Source organism: Notamacropus eugenii, chromosome 2, assembly GCF_028372415.1.
Source record: "Notamacropus eugenii isolate mMacEug1 chromosome 2, mMacEug1.pri_v2, whole genome shotgun sequence".
Taxonomy (NCBI): Eukaryota; Metazoa; Chordata; class Mammalia; order Diprotodontia; family Macropodidae; genus Notamacropus; species Notamacropus eugenii.
This window is the reverse complement of record NC_092873.1, coordinates 13,327,928-13,346,338: the sequence shown is the minus strand read 5'-3', so window position 1 is coordinate 13,346,338 and position 18,411 is coordinate 13,327,928. Positions and strand designations below refer to the sequence as shown.

The 18,411-nt window shown below is 53.9% G+C and overlaps 1 protein-coding gene across 5 annotated transcripts in view; it reads right to left on the bottom strand.

Annotated features, from left to right (window-relative positions):
- Window positions 1–13,723, bottom strand: part of MYRF (myelin regulatory factor) — a 47,472-nt gene extending 33,749 nt beyond the window's left edge. For all 5 annotated transcript variants that reach the window (XM_072638844.1, XM_072638846.1, XM_072638845.1 and 2 more), the window contains exon 1: window positions 13,558–13,723. In XM_072638844.1, coding sequence (XP_072494945.1) covers window positions 13,558–13,603 — 46 coding nt within the window. In that variant the 5' untranslated portion in view covers window positions 13,604–13,723. The remainder of the gene's footprint in view (window positions 1–13,557) is intronic.
- Between the last annotated feature and the right edge of the window lie 4,688 nt (window positions 13,724–18,411).

Below are 18,411 nucleotides of genomic sequence, written 5' to 3'. Positions count from 1 at the left end.
GGGGGAGGGAAGGTGGGAGCCTGGGCACAGTGGGAGGTTTGTGCCCTGCCTGGGTGCCCCCCTCCACGGCCCCCGTCAATGGGTCACTTGTCAATTCATGCACCAAAGATGGCGGAAGTCACCAGCAACACCACAGAGGGGGCAGGGGCCAGGGACACATTGCCCTGTTTGTTTGACACCCGGGAGCCTGAGTTGGACACACGACCAGCCTCAGACCCCGGACCCCGAGGCGGCCCCCTCCACACCTGGGTCAGTGGCCCTGGGACACAGCCACACAGTTAAGATAATGGGACTGGTGAAAAAAGCACAGAACTTCTGGGTGGAGGACCTGGGTTGGAATTTCAACTTAGCTCCTCCCTGTGTGACTCTGGGCAATTCTGTGGCCTCTGTGGGCCTCAGTTTCCTCATCCATAAAATGAACAGGATCAGATTAGCTCTCTAAAGGCCCTCCCTTGATCTTGGGTCTGGGACCACCATCTCCTCCCGCCACAGGCCTCCCCACTAGGACCTCCTGTCCATCATCCCAGGTCATTAGGTGTCCACTCAAGTCCTTCCTCCAACACCAAGGCAGCGCCAACCTCACTAAGCTCAGGGCCTGATGGGAACATCGCCCATGTTCTCAGCCCCAAGCACCTCCACAGGAGCTGGTATATTCGGTGAGCACAGACAAGCCTGGGTTAGTTATGGTTCCCACAAAGGCGGAGTCCTGCTTCCTCCCAGGTTAGGAGAGGCTTAGAATGGTAGTTCATACCACTGTCCTTCGGCACTGGAGGATGCGAGGGGGTCTCCCTTCCCTACCAGAATCCCTCCTCTCTGAGCCCAAGGAAACACTTCCTGTCTGCCCTCAGCTAAACTTCTACTTATCTCTTTTGACTTCTATCTCCTTCCCTTCAGATATCTCTGAGCCCCTGACCAGGACTGTTCCAGGAGCGTGGTGCTAGACTAGGAATCAGGAGACCCAGACTTGACACTCTCTGACTTGGACAAGCCATTTGACTTCTTTAGATTTCCTTTTCTTCATCTATAAAATGAGAGATTTGGGCCGGATGACCTCTTGTGTCCTTTCCAGCTCTGTATCTTTGAGCCTACAGCCTTGAACAAGTCACTTCTCTTCAGGCCTCAGTTTTCACTTCTCTGTGTATGTGTCAGGAAGGGGGAGGGAAGGACCAATCTCAAAGCTGATGGTCATGAGCACCATCTATCCTGCCCACAATAGACTCTGGAAATGGCTGCTGGCAAGATTAAAAACTGACTGCTTACAGGTCAGCCTATAAACCTCCCTGAACCTTAGTCTCCTCTTCTGTAAAGTGAAGAAAACAATCCCTGTACCCCTTTAAGATCTAGGACCTGAGAAGGGCAAGGGACAGGGAAGGGGACAGTGTGGACCCTCCCCCACCCACAGGACTCTCCACTGACACTGTAAAACTTCAGAGAAAGGAGAGAGGGTAGACTTGTTATCTCAGGAAATCCTCCTCCCTTTCCTTATAAAGGATTGAAGAAGTGTCAAGTGACTTGCCCAGGGTCACACAGGTAGTGAGGATCTGAGGTGAGCTTCACCTGGGGCTCTAGCCATTGTTCCACATTGCCCCTAGGAGACCTAAGTCTTTCAAGACTTCACCAGGGAAGCCAGTTCTGGCAGGCCCTACACGGCTGCACACATGGGCCTGAGAACCAGCCTAGCTAAGGGCAAAGAGACCATGCTGAAGACATTGAGTCCAACCAGACCATGGCCAGGAATTCTTTTCTACAACACCCCCCATGATCCTCCAGCCTTGCTTGCAGATATCCAGTGAGGGGAAGCCTAGCACCTCCATGCTCCTCATCGGGAAACCTAAATTTGCCTCCCTCAAGCTCTGTTCCCCCAGCCCAGCCCCTACTCCCATTGCAGCCCCATGGGGTCAAGCAGAGCATGTGCCAACCCTCTTCTGAGAGGCCACTCCTCAAACCCTCTCCTGCTCTCTCCTCCTTCCACTGATCCTCCAAAGCCTCCATCTTTGGGGTCTTCATCATCCCAGCTGCTCTCCTCTGGACACTCCCTAGCTCACTGACGTCCTTCCCTAAAAGGTGGCACCCAGAAGCAAACACAAGACTCTGGACAGTCAAAGTACAATAGTGCAAATCAAGAATATGGCCCCTCCTTCCATAGCCCCTGACCCCTAGTCCAGGATCCCATCAGTGGCACCCTACCAAACCAGCAGAAGCAGAATTACTGACTTGAGGGTTGGCAGGGTCTTCAGCAGTCAGCTAGCCAACCCCAGCTAGCCAATTGAAACGAGTTCCCACTACTTTGTAACATACAGCAACTCCCAAAGAGGGTGAGATCAGAGGCAGCCCATGCTACTTTGGTAGGAAAATCTCCCCTAAATCAGGCTTAAGATGACCCCTATCCTCCCTCTCCCTGGTTCCATCCCCTGAGGCCAAATGGGAAACAATCCCTTAGAACACACAGAACTTTAGGAGATGGAGTATCATCAGCAAAACCTCTTTCATCTTGCTATGATGGCACAATTGATTGTATTGACCTATGTGCAAGTCTTTACATTGATGCCCATTAAATTAATTCCCATGTTTTTACCTATCATGACCTTTTGGAACCTTGATTTTATCAATCAGGTTATCACTTCACCTCTCCCAGTCTTGGCACATCTGAAACTTTGGCCAGCATCTTACCTGTGCCTTTATTCAGTCATGGCTAAAAATGTGGAAGAGCCCAGAACCAAACCCAGAACCCCTACAGACTGCCTCCCATCAGACCCTGAGTCACTGTGCTTGGCACTGGCCACCTGAACCACATGTGTCCATCTTTTCCATAAAACTATCAGAAGAGGCTTTGCCACCAGAAAATACACCATTAAGCACCTGAGACTTCCCCAGAGTGGGCACACCCTCCACTAGTGAGGATGCTACCTCGTCTTCCCTTTCAAAGTCTCCACACATTAATCTGACCAAAGCTTCCGTGGCTTCATGGTCAACCTGGCAACATGCCACTCAAAGCCTGACTAGCCTGGCCCTCAAACAGCACACATGTGCCCCATCACCAGGCCTACCCTCAAACCTTTTGCAGCCAAGTTTAAGACTTTGAGAGCCTGGGGTCAGTTCCGCACTGGGATGAGCCAGAGTTGGAAGGAACCTCGGAATCTGACTTCTTCATTTTATACATGAGGAAACCGAGGCCCTGAGAGGCCAAGTGACACGGCTCATGTGTGCCTTTGGGCCACAAAGCACATCCCTCTGATTGGAGCTGGAAGAGACTCAGGAGGCCAATGAGGGCAACCCCGCATTTTACAGATACGGAGAGTGAGGCAAGGAGAAGTTAAGTCATGTGCCAAAGCACTAGGGTAGCATGGGGGACCTGAACCCAGGGGCTCTCACTCCAAGTCAGGGGCCCTTTCCTCCATACCACACTTCATGAACATCACTACCCCTGACTTTCCCATTTCAGACTCTCAAATTCCACTCATCAGCGGTTACTTTTCTTCAATCTCCCTCAGACTTGGGGTCCCCTCCTCCCTATCTGGGGCATCTACCAGACTCCTTTCCTTCCCCCACACCACTAGCCTGACCTAGAATCTCTGTCTGGACACTCCTGGGGAACCCTTCCTGGGTCACACCCACACATCATCTGCCAGGGGAGGCACGAGATGAGGACAAGACACCAGGCCTGTCAAATGTAGCCTCTGAGGGGTTCCCCCTTTGGTCTGCTATGGCTAAGTGTCCTGGGACAGCCATAGGGTCGGACTGATGAGTGCCCAACACCCCTAACCCTGGCTGAGGAATTAATGAGATACTGGTACAGAGAAGAGAGCCCTGGATCTCCTTCCTCCTCCTGCCTGACTTCAGACCTGGGGGACTGGGTGCAAATCCCATCTCAGATCCTCAGAAGCTGTGTGTCCTTGGCCAAGTCACTCAATAGTTCTGGGCCTCAGTTTTTTCATCTCTAAAATGAGGGGACTGAACCCAGTCCAACTCTAAGTCCATGAGCCTTTGATCCAGAGCAGAAAGAGCAGAGAGAAAGGACCTTAGAGGTCTTCTGGTCTAAGCCTTGGGGAAAGGGCAGGCACAGTTTCCCGTCTCCAACCTGCCTCTAGCCCCTCCATGGCCCGTGATGGGCCCTGCACCCTTCACCTTCTCTTTGGGGGTAGGAGGCAGGCCTCAGAGAGCCCAGCTCCCAACTGCCCTCTCCAAATCCTCAGCAGATAGAGGAGCACGACACAGAGGGCCAGCCGAGCCCTCAGAGAGGAGGCTGCCCTCAGCCCCTGAGATATCTCAGGGACCCACTAGATGAGTGAACACTCCACGTGCCCCTAGGCAGGTGGTCTTCCCTCTGAGCCCTGACTCCCAATGGGAGTGCTACAGAAATGTCAGGGGTGACTCTCATCATCATAATCAAGTGGCCTTGGCTTTTCTGCCTTCCAGTCTGGCCAAACCAGATTGTTCCTCACACACATCCCACTCTCCATCTCCTCCCTCTATGCCTTTGCCTAGGCTGTGCCTTGGAATGCTCTCCTTCCTCACTGCCAGTTCTTAGAACCACTAGCCCCTTTTAGAACCTAACACAAGTGCCACCTCCTACAGGAAGCCCTCTCTTCCAGCTACAAGGGCATCCCTGCTCTCCAATTACACACACACACACACAACCCTATACACATACATGTAGATACACAGAAATACATCCACCCATATACCATACACACACATAATCTGCTTCTACAGAAGTTCAGAAACACAGGGACGGTTCTGTTTCTCTTTGTATCAGCGGTGCCCAGCACACTGCCTGGCACAGAGCAGGAGTCTGGAAGGTGCTTGTTGATTGACTGACTGATGTGTGATTCCTGAGTGTAGCACAGAAGGCTAGCTTCCTATAATGAATCCCCAGCTCCTTTGTTGCCTCCGGACCCAAAGAAGTCAGGAAAAATATCTTGAGTGCTGGAGGGAAGAACAGGAGGGAGGAAAAGAGGAATGAAAGAAACTGATTAAGTGCCTACTATGTGTTAAGCACTTTACAGATACTACTTCATTTGATCCTTACAACAACTTTGGAAGGTCAGTATAACTTCCATTTTACACGTGAGGAAACTGAGGCAGGCAGCAATTAAGTGACTTGTCTAGGGTCACTTAGTAAGAATCTGAGGAGGGATTTGAACTCAGGTCTTCCAGACTCTAGATCCAACCTCCATCCACTGAGCTCCACAGCTGTGCAACTCCAGAACAAGGGCACACAGAGATCTTTGTAGGGTATTCTGACTGCCTTGAAAAATGCCCCCAGATCTGCTCACAGAATCACAGGACCAGAGCTGGCAGGGATCTCAGACATCAGCTCATCCAAGTCCAAATTCATCATTTCACTGATGACACCACTGAGGCCTAGGGAGGAGCCGGAGGTGGAATCTGAACTCAGGTCGTGGACTCCAAAGCCAGTGCTTTTCATACCCAGTCAACCAAGTCTCAGAGGGATGGTGAGCCAGCCAGCCCTAAACACACAACCAGCTTCAGACATGTGATGAGCATGCACGTACATACACAGACACACACAGACACACAGACACACACACACACACACACACACACACACTCAACGACAGCCCAGTGCACAGACACAGACATTCCCTCTCACACAAACACATGCCCTGAAAGTTCAGAAGTTGAGGCTCAGCTTTTTTTCCCCTCTCCTGATTCTTACCCTTTGTTTTCCTCCTCTCCTCCTCCCTTCAGGTCCCAACCTGAATCCAGAGTAAAGAGTTCTTCTGCCTCCCATCCAGAGGTGCTGGTGGGGGAGAGGAGGCATGGACTCCCACCCCAGCTGACCAGGTGTGGAGGCTGAGCCTGGAGGGAGGAGGCAGGGAGGTGGGGTGGGGCGTACAAGCCAGCTTCCTCCAAATGCTGGGAGTCTTCCTAACCTTCTCTTCCCCCTGGAGGAGTGTGGAGAGCTCAGGGTTCTGAGCTCTGCCCCAGCACTGCTACAGAGACAGCGGAGCTGGTGACAGCTCCGAGGACACACAGAGCCCAAGAAGGTAGGCCAAGTGGGATGCCCCAGCAGCCTGCAGTCACACAAAGGATCCTGGACCAGACACGAAGATCAGCTGATCCCCAGCCTCCCTCCTGAGGCTGGAACAATGGACACCAGAAGCCCTAAGAACTGGGAGCAGACAGAAGAAAGAAGGAGCATGATGGGATAATGGGCACTGGGGGAGCCCACAGTGGCTAACAAGCCTCCTGGTCTGGAGGCTCTCCTGCTCTCCACACTCCTCTGGGTCCAGAGAGTCTCTGGTCCTGCTCCAAGAAACCAGGGCCATCCACCTCTGCTGTCCATGGTCCTACTGTTACTGACCTTGGCAGTGAACAGAGCCAGGGGACCAGGGGTGACCCATCCAAGGGCCCCACTCCTTCCTAGAACTGCAGACTTGCAAAAGACCTCAGAAGCAGCTAATGTCTGTAGGCAGCTACATGGCCCAACAGATAGAGAGAGTATCTTAGCTTGGAGTCACAAGACCTGTGTTCAAACCCTCCCTCAGACATTAGCTGTGTGACCTCAATTTCCTCATCTATAAAACAGGGCTAATACTAACATCTTCCTCCTTAGGAGGTGCTACTTATTGTTGTGAGGAACAGGTGAGATAACACACACAAGGCACTCTTATTGAGAATACAAACACAAAGGTGAAGGAGGAGGGGGAGGGAGAGGAGGAGGAGGGAGAGGGGGAGGCTGCAGCCCTCACTCTACAACACACTCTCAGGACCATTTCTCCCCACTGAGCATTCTCCCTTATCCTTGTCACTTCTAATCACTCTCCCGTCCTTCCCTCTGTCTGTCTTTCCAATGCTTGGTTCTGCCATCGCATCCCCCTAACTTTTCCTCTTCAGGCTGAATACTCCCAGTCCTTCGTTGGGCTCTGAGGCCTTTCCCCACCCTGGTCAGCCCCCTTCCCCCACTCCTCACTCCCCCACCCCAGGCTAGTGACATCAGAGCCTCCCAGACTGAAGAGATGGTTCACTATGAGAGGAGAGCAAGACCACCCAACGGCTTGGGCTCAAGCAGCATCCTCCCTGCTCTTACTACTAATATTATAATATTAGTTAATATTCACAACTCACCTTTTAGAGATGAGCTACATTTTATACATGCTTTACTCAACACTGCCCTGTGAGGGAGCCCTATGGACTCATTTCAGAGACAAATAAACTGAGGAGCACAACATGGATTTTGAGCTGGCAGAGACTTCTGGGGTCAGAACCCAATTTTTTTTTAGGTGAGGAAACAGGCTTGCCCAGGGTCATGCTGGCATTAAGGGGTACAGCTGGAGATCTGAGACCCCCCACTTCCCACCATGTCATACTGTCTAGGGTTCACAGAGCTAAACATCAGAGTTAGGACATGAAGTTACGTCTCTGGACTACCAGCCCAAGTGCTCCCCATCTTGTGGGTAGAGGAGGCCAGGAAGGGCCTGTGGTCTTGGGGGTTCCTGCCCAAACCCTGCTGAGGGTCTCCACATATTGCACCCTGAATCCTAAAGAAAGCCAGTGGGAATGTGGGGTTGGGGTTACCTCAGTGGGGCAAGAGGAAGACAAAACTACATTTGGGTTGTAGAGGAGGCCCACAGGCTGGGCTGAGGGGACACAGCCAGTAGGAAAATGATGAGATGCCAGGGGCCATCCCTCTGGTTGTGATGCTGAATGTACCCACTCACCCCAAGGACAAGGGGGTAGAAATGAGGAGCCCTGAGATCTCTCCTCCTTGGCTTTTTTCCTGAACCTAGCACCTCTCCATCAGACCCATGTCACAGAGGAGAATGTGGGTACAATGCACCTAACTGCCCCACCAAACCGGGGCAATGGGCACTTGGCTGCCCCTCCCCCCTGCCCCAATCATTCCCTTTATGAGAGGGGAAAGAGCCCTGAGCTCAGAGTGAGGAAAACCAAATGCCAGCTCAAACACTAACTAACTGTGTCACCCTGGACAAGTCACCTACCCTTGAACCACCTTAGTTTTCTCATCTGCAGTGAGGGATGGTAACCTTGGTTTCCCAGTCTGGCAAAGTTGTTGTGAGCAAAGTCCTGAGCTTGGTGCTGAGACACCTCTGTCTGTGAGGGAAGGCTCTGGGACCGTTCCCATCTGACAGAGGAGGACTGCCCAAGGTCACAGTGTAAATACCCAAGCCCCTCCAGATTCCAAATTCACTGTCTCATTGATCGTCAAGGGCTGCAGAGAAGTGAGTTATTCCAGCTTGATCAGGGAATGGGGGCAAAGGGGAGTGGTGGAGTCTCAGGGAGGAAACTGAGGCCCGGGGGGCTGGGTTTAGTCCAGAGGACCTGAGTTTGAATCCTGCCCTGTGTATAGATGTGACCCTGGCAAGTCACTTTTACCACCTTGGGCTCAGTTTCTTTATTCGTAAAGCAAGGGGCCTCTGAGGCCCCTCCCAGCTCTAAATCCACGACGGCAGGATCATCCAAATGAGGACCCAAGAATCCCAGGTTTACCCCACCCCCACACCACCATGAGGCCCCCCTAACTGCTTCCTGCAGGAGGGAAAAAAAAAGAGAGGGTGGGAGGGAGAGGCCCAGCCAGGGCTGGGCAGACTGCAGGGAGCCCCAAGTTAATAATTCCAGTTAATGATTTCTGCTGCAGGTTTCTTATCAGTCGGCACAAAGTCCAAGGCAAAGCCAATCAGCGGTCAGTGCTAGACAGTTACCCAGCATGCTATGCTCCTGTTGCCCTCCCCCCAACACACATCCACACCCACCAGTGAAGTGGAGAGGAAGGTGGCCCCCTCAGGAACCATCCTAGGCTGGTCAAATAACATCCAACCACTCAGAGTTGAAAGGGACTTTAGAGATTAGCCACTCCAACCCTTTATTTTACACATGGGGAAACTGAGGCCCAGAAAGGGGAAGTTATTCACGCAAGCTAATTACCATCAGATCTGGATAAACCCAGGCCTCCTGACTCCCAATTCATCTACTACCTACCATGGGACCTCCCCAACCCCGACATAGGAGAATTCCCCTCAGATCCCTACTCCCTAAGATTATCTCAGAGGCTATCTGCCTGTCTGTCCTTCCCTCCCTCCCTCTCTGTCTCTCTGAGACATTCCACCCTTCATCCCTAACTTCCTCCAAACCAGCCTCCATCTGGATCCCTATGGCCAGACACTCCTACACCAGCAGAGGCTCCCTAATATCCTCTCCCATTCCTCCTGATCACAGCCCCCTCCTTCCCAAGCCTTAGTCTGCCCTTCCAAAGGGGGACAGGGACTTTCTCTTTTCTTGCCTTCACTCCCCACCTCCTTCTCCGACTTCTCCAGGGGCCTCCTCCTCCCACCCCAGACCATCTTCAATTCTCATCCTAGAACAGACATTCACAGAAAAGCCTGAGGCTGCCACCCAGACCAATTCCTGAATTCTATAGCTCCAAACCAATCCTCAGGGTCAGAGGAAGAGTTTTAAGGGCACCCCAGGTGTTCTGATGGGAAGCCTCAGGCTCCTCTCAGTACCCCAGGGAGGATCCCTCCCTCGGGAGCCACCCCCTCTCATTCTTCTCCCTTTATCTTTCTGCATTTCCTGTCTCCTCTCAGATTCTGCCCCTCTTCCCTTGGGACTTGGGCCCCAAATTCTGACTCTCAGCCCTGGTGGGTGAGAGCCCCCTCAGGCTTCACACCCCAGTCCCTTGTCCCTTCTCCAACCCTCCAATCTCCTTCCTAGAACACCACACCCAAGGGCCCCCGATATCATTCTCCCCCTTGACCTAGATCAAAGCTTCTCCCATTCTGAAGTCCCCCTCAGAGGGGTTCCCTGGCCCTGCCAGGACCTGGAGGTGTGTCTCTGGAGCTGGATACCACCTGCTCAAGAGATTGATTAAGCAGATGCAACCCCTCCCTCTAGGCACCTGGGGTTACCTGCATGGAACCAATGCATTCTGCCCCTTCTTGGGGATGTCTGTCTTCGCCAGCCCCAGGCCCAGCTTTTCTGTGGCCTCTGCCCAGCCGGTCAGTCCTCTGGGCTGAGGGGCCTGGGGATTACCTGGGGCTGATCCTGGGGGGCTGGGCAGTACCAGGCTCCCAGAGGCTGCCACAAAGCTCCTTAGCTCCCCCCCTCCCCAAGCCCCTGCCAGGTGGGGATGCTGGAAGGAACTCTCACTATGGAGATGGAGGACCCTGGTTTGAATCCTGACTGCCCTCAGAGGTGGACTAGATCTCTGAGGGCCCTTCCAGCCCTAAATCAATGATTCTATAGAATGGGGCAAGAGGAGACAAAGGATTTCCTCTCTTCCCCTTGACTGTAAGTGGAATGTGCTATGCCTCACAGTGGCCCAAACTGGCCATGAGACTGAGAGATGGAAATAGTGCAGGAGAACCAGAGTCTTGTCTCAGGCAGTCAAATCTAGAAGAGGCTAAAAACAACAAAGGGCAGCCAGGTGGTGCAGTAGTTAGAGCATCAGCCCTGGATTCAAGAGGACCTGTGTTCAAATCCAGCCTGACCCTTCCTAGCTGACCCTGGGCAAGTCACTTCACCCTATTTGCCTCAGTTTCCTCCTCTGTCAAATGAACTGGAGAAGGATATGGCAAACCACTCAGCACCTTTGCCAAGAAAACCCCCAATGGGGTCCAGAAGAATCGTGCAGAAGGGAACCAGGGAAGGGTCAGCTGCTCCCACCCCCACTCTGGCCTGGGGGCACAGTTGGTACTACTTTCCCCAGGATCCATAATTGGCCCTCCCCGCTCCCATCTCTCCATTGTCTCCCCTGTCTGGCCTCCAGGACGAAAAGGAGGGTCCCAGAGCACAACCTCGTACCTGGAGCTAAGAGGCCTGTGTCTGAATCCTGGTTCAGCTTGGGTAACCTTGGGCAAGTCCCTTTTTTTCTCTGGACCTCAATTTCCTCATCTCTAAAAGGAGGGCTAGACGAGGTGGCCTCCTAGGCCTCTTGGGGATCTAGGTCTACGATCCCATGATCTTTTCAGCCTGAAGAATCTAAGCCTCTTTATTCCCCTCTCCCCAACACATACACATGTGTCCTACTCTTTGGTGATAAGGATGACTTATGTTTCTTCAGTGCCTGGGAGGTGGGGAAGGCAAGGTTCAGCCCCAATGTACAGATGAGGAAACTGAGGGTCAGAGAGTGGAAGCCTACACTGGAGCCAGAAAGCACACACATACACATACACACATATACACACATACACACACGCATAAGCACACACACATAAACACACACATGCATGCGCACACACAAGCACACGCACACACGTACAGACACATACACACATGCATACACATGTACATGCACGCACACATAGAAACACGTACGCACACAGAGACACACATACACACAGGCACACACACACATACACCTTCACACCAGCAGGCACCAGGTTAGGATCATTTCCTATCTCCCACACACACTGGTTCCTGAAGGCAGACACCCCCCTGCATGCTCACCCTAAAGCCTCAGCCCCGTACACAAAGTGAGCAGACAAGTCAGTGCCCCTCCCCCTGTTTCTGGCCCTCCACACTCTATCCCAAAGCCCCCTGAGCGGGTGGGCAGGGCCCCCTCTCCCCACAAACATTCTTGAGCAGCCTCTTATCTCCCGGGATGAGGGCCGCATGGCTAAGCCATGGCGTCAGCACAGGCGGCCCCCCCCACCCCCACCCCCAAGGCTGCCAAGGCGGAAGGTCTGGGTTTCTGCAGAAGGGCCCTCCTCCACAAAAGACAGACCCTCTTAGGGGAGACCTAGCCCAGCCCTTCTGGCACCTCTGGGCCTTCCCCTCTGCCTCTCTGGTCCCCCAGAACAAGGAGCTCCCCAAATAAAGAGAAGCCCACAGGGACCCCACTACTCCTCTATGGTTACCCTAGAATGAGAATCTACTTCTCCCTGGTCACCCTCAAGAACAAGGGGGAAGGAATTCCTGGTTTTGCCCGCCTTCCAAAATAATGGGGAACATATCCCCAGAATGAGTGATCACACCCTAGCTCTCTGATCCCCCAAATAAGGGGGATCCTATAGGACCCCCAGTCTCAACACTGCTTTGGCTAGGAGGCTGGCAGAGAGGGTAACAGGCGGGCAGAGTTCTCTCTCCCTCCACCCCCAGCTGGTTGTGTGAGAGGACAGCCTGTCCCCAGCCAGGAAGAAGTGAGAACATGAAGGGCCCTCTGGACAGGGCCTGGCCTCCAGTGAAGAGGGGAGGTGATGGGAGCCAGTGGACTCAGCACCCCCTATGCCAGAGGCCCCCCTGCTGCCTGAGGGACACCTCCTCCTTCAGGGAATGCCCCCCAATGATCCCCCACTGTGATGCTGCAGCCACAGTCGGTCCCCCATCCCTCCTGGGCACTCTGGAATTAGAGAGAGCCCACAAAGCCTTTTGGGCCAGGAGCCCACAGAATACCTAACACCATCGGGGGGAAAACAAGTCCTGGAATGGAAAGGACGGACTGGGGAGGAAGGGCCCAAGGGCCCTGCTGGCTTTCTCCCCTGGGTTGGGGAGCCCTCTCTCCACTCCCACAAAGGCTCCCTCCAGGAGCAGGGAGGCAGGAGCTGCTGCCTTAGGTTCTTGGGTTCTGGGTACTGCTTTGAGGTGGGGTCTCTGGATCACCCTATACCCCCCCCACCACACACACTGGGGGCCCTCTCCTCCACACGGAGGACAGTATACAGACCCAGAAGATAGAGAAAGACAAATGACCTACTGAGGTTAGGATGAACGCTAGTTCGGGCTAAGATGAGCTGGGAAGGCTGGGAGTAGGGTCTCCAGGGATGAGGAGCCCACTCCCCCTTTCACTGGGAGATGAGAAGGAACCCCGCCAGACATCTTGCCTAGCAGGGGGCAGGGAAAGTGGGAATGAATCCAGGAGTCCTAACTCTGGGTCCCAGGCACTCAAACAGGTGGGGCAAGGAGGGCTCCCCAACAGAAGAGCGCCAGGACGGTGTGTTTGGAGTCACGGGGCTGGGGGTACCAGGGAGCCGCCAGTGAGAGCTCAGGGTCAACAAAGGGTGGTAGATCTAGGGGTAACGGCCTCCCTGGATTGGGGTACGTCCTGGCCCCCAGCCAGGGAAGCCAATCGCCTGAAGCCTGGGGGATACAGAACCCCGTCTCCGTATCGGACATCGGGCTGTGGGAATGGGGAGGCATAGGGGCAGGGGGTGATGGGAGGGACCCAGGCGGACGAGGCGGGGCTGACACGGGGGGATGGGGTGGGATGGGGACTAGGAAGGCTCACTCATCTTTGGGGTTGGATTCCTGGGGGGTGTGGGGGGATCCTTGCACTTTGGCCAATATTTGTGAGTGGGGGGCCGGGGATCTAGTGTGGCAGCCGCTGGTTATGGAAGGGGAAGGACATCTGAGGAGAGAGAAGCAGGGGTGCGGGGCCCCGCTGGGGAGAACGGGGAAACCCCCCGGTGCCCTCCCCCACGCCTGATTCTGACAGAGGGTGGGTGGGAGGGGTGGACAGGCCAGGGGGTCAGAGGAAAGGGGGCCGGGCAGACACGGAGGAGACCGAACGGGGGGACTGAGGGGTGGGAGCCCCCAGGCACTCTCCCCCGACGGAGGTCGGGCCTCGGCCGCTCTCACCTTCGAAGAACCGCTGCAGTGCCTCCGTCTCGTCCACCACCTCCATGTCCGCCCGGGGCCCAGGCTCCGGCCGCTACAGTCGGGCCCGGCGGGGCCGCATCCCCGGCGCGGTGCGGGCGTGCGGCAGCAGCAGCAGGTCCAGGTCCCAGCCCCGGCCCGGCCCGGCCCGGCAGCCCCGAGCTGCGCTGCGCCCTGTGCGCTCCCTGCGCCCCACGCTGCGCTGCACCCCGAGCGCTTCCCGCGCCCCCCGCTGCGCCCTGAGCTCTCTGCGCTCCCCGAAGCTCCGCAGCTCCCCCGTGGGCCCGCCCTCGCCCCGTGTGCCCGCCCCCCTGGCGGCCACGCCCCGCTCTGCTGCCCACAGGGCAGCCCCCGGAGCAGCCGGACCCGCGGACCCTCGTTCGAGTCCTAAGGCGGCCCCTCCAACGTCCAAGTCATTCGGACTAGCCCAACTCGAAGGCCGCTTCCATCTCTAGATCTACGACCCTTTACAGACTTTTCAGGGATTCCCCCCTCCCCATTTTACAGGTGAGGAAACTGAGGCCCATTGCCTGAAGCATGATTAGAACCCAGGTTCAGCGCCTTATTGAGGCAGCTTAGCTGGGCAGACAATACTGGATGCTAAGCTCAGATCTTGCCTGGGACGTATACTCGGTGACACTTCTCTCGTTCTCAGTTTCCTCATCTCTAAAGTGGAAATAATAATGATGCTCTACCTCACAGCATTGTTGGTGGGATCAAATGAGATTCTATGTGGAAGGCTTCTGAGACTCTAAAGTGCTCCATCCATCAAGGCTAGCAATGGTCAGCACCCTCTGTGGATCAGACCCTTCCCTTCCCTGTCAGTTTCCTCTTCTGTAAAATGGGAGGAGGCTGGAGCAGATGCGTTGTTTTGTCCTCTTTCTTCTTTGGGAACAGGCCAGAGACACTTAGTCTCCTTGTGCTAGGCTTGTCCAGGGTCTCCAGAGCCTTCAAAACTTGACAAAAATCACTTTTCTCAGCAATGTGAGTCGGCCCAGTGGACAGAGCCCTGGAGCCTATATCTCGGAGAAGGTGTGGACTGTTTTATCTGGGGCTTTGCGTCTCAGGGCCTGGGAGACACTGGACAAATCATTTAGGTTCTGTCCCTTAACAAAATGAGAGACTTGCATGAAAGACCAAAAGTCTCTGCCATCTTCATCCCTGTGTTCCATTGACAGATGGGGAAACTGAGGCTCTTGAGCTGAAGTGACTTGTCTAAGGTCACAGAGCCAGCAAGGGTCTGAGCTGAGAGGATGGTCTCCCCCGGGGGCCCAATGCTCCGGTCCCACCCGCTCCCCACCCCAGATCCCGAGTGGGTTTGTGTGGGGGTGCAGGGTGGGCAGGCCTGACCACTGTCCAGATGTGGGCAGGGGAGGGTCAATGCTGAGCCCTGCAGGGCTGGGGTGGGGGAGGGGGTGCTGCACTGGGCCTCATTCTCCCTGATGCAGGGCAGACTCACAATGAGGTTTTGTCTACCCCGGGCCTGCCCAGCAGCCTTCTTCTCTTACATATAGAATCGGATTTTGCTGGAAGCCCCAGCTGTGCGCTGACCAATTCTTCTCTGGGGGAGGGGGAAGGGGACAGGGTGGAGGGAGGGGGAGGGCGCACTAATAGGCCTATTCTTTCAGGGCTGAAAAGCCCAGGAGGTCTCTCTTCCTCCGCTGAGACCCTGAGGAAGACAATTGTTATCTCTCTGCTCCTGCCCTCGATGTACCCCTTCCCCCAGACCAGGCAGCCACCCCTTAGTGCCAGGAAGGTTCTACTGCCCCCAAATATCTCCCCTACCAAGCCTAAGATTGAACCATTAGGCATTCATTTCTTTGGTTAAAGCATCGTGACTCTTAGAAGAGGCAGGTTTGTGTAGTTGAAAGAGACCTACATCAGAGAGCTGGATTTGAATCCAGGCTCTCCACCTACTGGTTGTATGGGATCACAGACCAATGGTCCGCTGAAGCCTGGGGACCCCTTCCCAGAGCCACGTACTTCAAGGCATAGAACAGAAGGACAGGATAGCAAACGAAACTAATTGCATAGACATAGACCCTTGGGTGTCCAAGGGCTCAGGTCAAAGGGAGGAGGAGTCGTTCTCATTAAAATGCGAAGCCTCCTGGGACAGGAGCACATGGAATCCCTGACAGGAGGGTGGAAATTCACGTTGTCTGGTACTTCCCAGAAAGAAGAGGATAGGCAGGGGGTGGGAGCAAGGGAGGAAGGGGAAGGACCCTGCTAGGTTCAAATTCATGGATGTGGGGAGGGAAGGGGCAGCAATATTTGATTATAAAATTTAGAGCCAGAAGGAATGTTTTCTGTTGTTCTTCTTCCCATTGTGCTGATGAGAAAGCTGAAGCCCAGAGGGGAGGAGGGGTGTGACCCTCACACCGACAGGGTGATCTCAGCCCTGAGACAGGGTCCCAGCCTGACGCCCCCAGCCCAGGCTCCTGCTGGCAGACTGGGTTCTCTGCACAGGGCTGTCACCCCCATTGGCCATTGGCCCCAAGTCTGATGCCTTCTCAGGCAGAAAGAAGCCAGAGCTCAGGACAGAGAGATGCAGGGTTTCACCTCCAGACCGAGGCAGCAGCAGCAAGAACCAGTCGTGGGTCCCTTGCTCTCCCCCTCTGACTTCCTATCTGTCTCTTCACTTTACCTCCCAGAGCCAGCACAAGGAGCTGAAAGTCCAGCGCCTGGGCTGGGGGCCCTACGGCACTTCATGGGGTGTCTGTGGGGTTTGGGGCTACTTCCTCAAAATGAAAGAGCCCATGAGCAGGCGGCCCTGCTGTTAACTTTTGTTTTAAAAAAACATGAGAGCATCGGACTAGCGGATATCTGAGGTCCTTTCCAACTTCAAATCCTCTCTTTTACACATTCTGAGAACTCAACTCAACCCCAACCCTGCCCCAGTCTTGGGGGAAAGGGAGGGAGGGAAGGGGAAAGAGAGGAAAGGAAGGAAGGAAAGAAATACTTATTAAGGACCTGGTAGGTGTCAAGAACTTTATAAATATTATCTCGTTTAATCCTTATAAAACCCTGGGAGGTAGAGTGCTATTATGATCTCTCTTTTATAAGTGAGGCAAATAAAGGGTTGCAAGCAGAGGACCTATCCAAGGTGACCCAGTAAGTGTCCAAGGCTGGATTTGAACTTGGGGCTTTATTTACTGCACCACCTAGCTGTCTTTGGCTGGGATGGGTTCAAGATCTGAGGATCAGAAGGTGAGTTCTCTTTCATTGGGTCTGAGTGAGGATCGATCCAAAAAGCCCAGGTGGAAAGATTCTGGGTAGAAGTAGGCATGTGCTTAAGGACTTGTGGGTATATGTAGGTGTTTATGTTGGAGTTGAGGTGAGTGGGGCACTGCCTGCTCCTGTGGGGAGGGATCTGACCCTCCCACTCACTCCCAGGGTTCAGCACCCAGTGTACTCCAGGAAGACACTTAGAAGTAAGACCCACAAACTGGTTCAGCATCAGCTTGGGCTCCCCTCCAAAGCTCTTTCTATCCCCTTTCTTCATCAGGCTGTGGCCAGAGAGGCCACAGTGGGACACAGTCCAAAGCTCCCATGCTTGGGGTTAGAGAACTTAGGTTCAAATCCAGTCCTTAAGGTTTAAGGCCCCTGGGATCCAGGGCAGATTGCTTCACTTCCTCCCCTCTCCATTTCCTCATCAGTAAAAAAAAAAAGAGAGAAAATAAGGGGGTTGAAGCAGATGACCTCTGAGCTTCCTCCCCTACCCCAAGTATCTTCCATTTAAAGGGTGTATACCTTATGTATACATCACTGTTGACTGAGGGCAGAGACTGCTTATGTCTCCCCAGCCTTTAGCCAAGTGCCTGGAACACAGTAGGTGCTTATTGTAAAATGCTTATTGACCGGGTGATTGACTGAACCACCTCTTTCTGGCATAGAGCTGGCAAGATGGGACTGATGGGGAGGGTAGCCCCCTGTGGGATCTGCATCAGACAACAGTTTGAGCAGGGTGGGTGGAGAAAGGACTTGATTTTGGGGATCATCTGTTAAATCCCTGATCTAGATTCCATTACACAGTCCCCTTCAATGGAGACATCTCTTCTTTTGCCCACTTTGCTTACTTTCAGTTTCTTCACGTGTAAAACGGAGAGGGGGATTTCTAGGGTCTCTTCCAACTTTGAAAGTCTATGGTTCTCACTGGATGTGTCAGTTTTTGGAAGAAGGAGTTCTGGGCACAGAGACCCCATCCTATGGTTAGGTCAATCCAAAGGGAGAGCCAACGTTGCTCTGTTGCCATGACCACTCCCTGAAGGGCCCAGCAGCACCACCTGCTGTCCAAAAGGAGAACATCCTCCCAATTAGGGTCATCTCACCATAAATTTGGAGCAGGGACAGCAGAATCCAACCCACTCATTTTACATGAGGAAACTGAGGCCTAGAAGATTGAATGACTTATCCAAGGGAGTACACCGGGATTTGGATTCTAGACTTAGAGCTAGGGAGGGACCTCAAAGCCATCTAGTCCAACCCCCTCATTTCACAGAGAGGGAAACTGAGGCTCGGAAGTTGTGATTTGTCCAAGGTTATCTAGTTAGGCACACCCTGCCCACCCCACCCCTCACATTCTGTAAATGGGGGAACTGAAGCTAATGGAAGGGAACTGGCTTACCCAGGCACGTAAGCACCCAGACATGGCAGCCTGACTGGGACTGACACTTTCAACAGCTTTGCTTTGGTAACATAGGCTAAAGAGCTGGTTGTTAGGAGAGGCAGAAGGTTAAAGGTGAAGGAGAACTTAGACATCACCTAGTTCACCCTATCCACCATTACAGAAAAGGAAACTGAGGCCAGATAAAGGGCCTCTCCTCCCTGGGTTTTCAT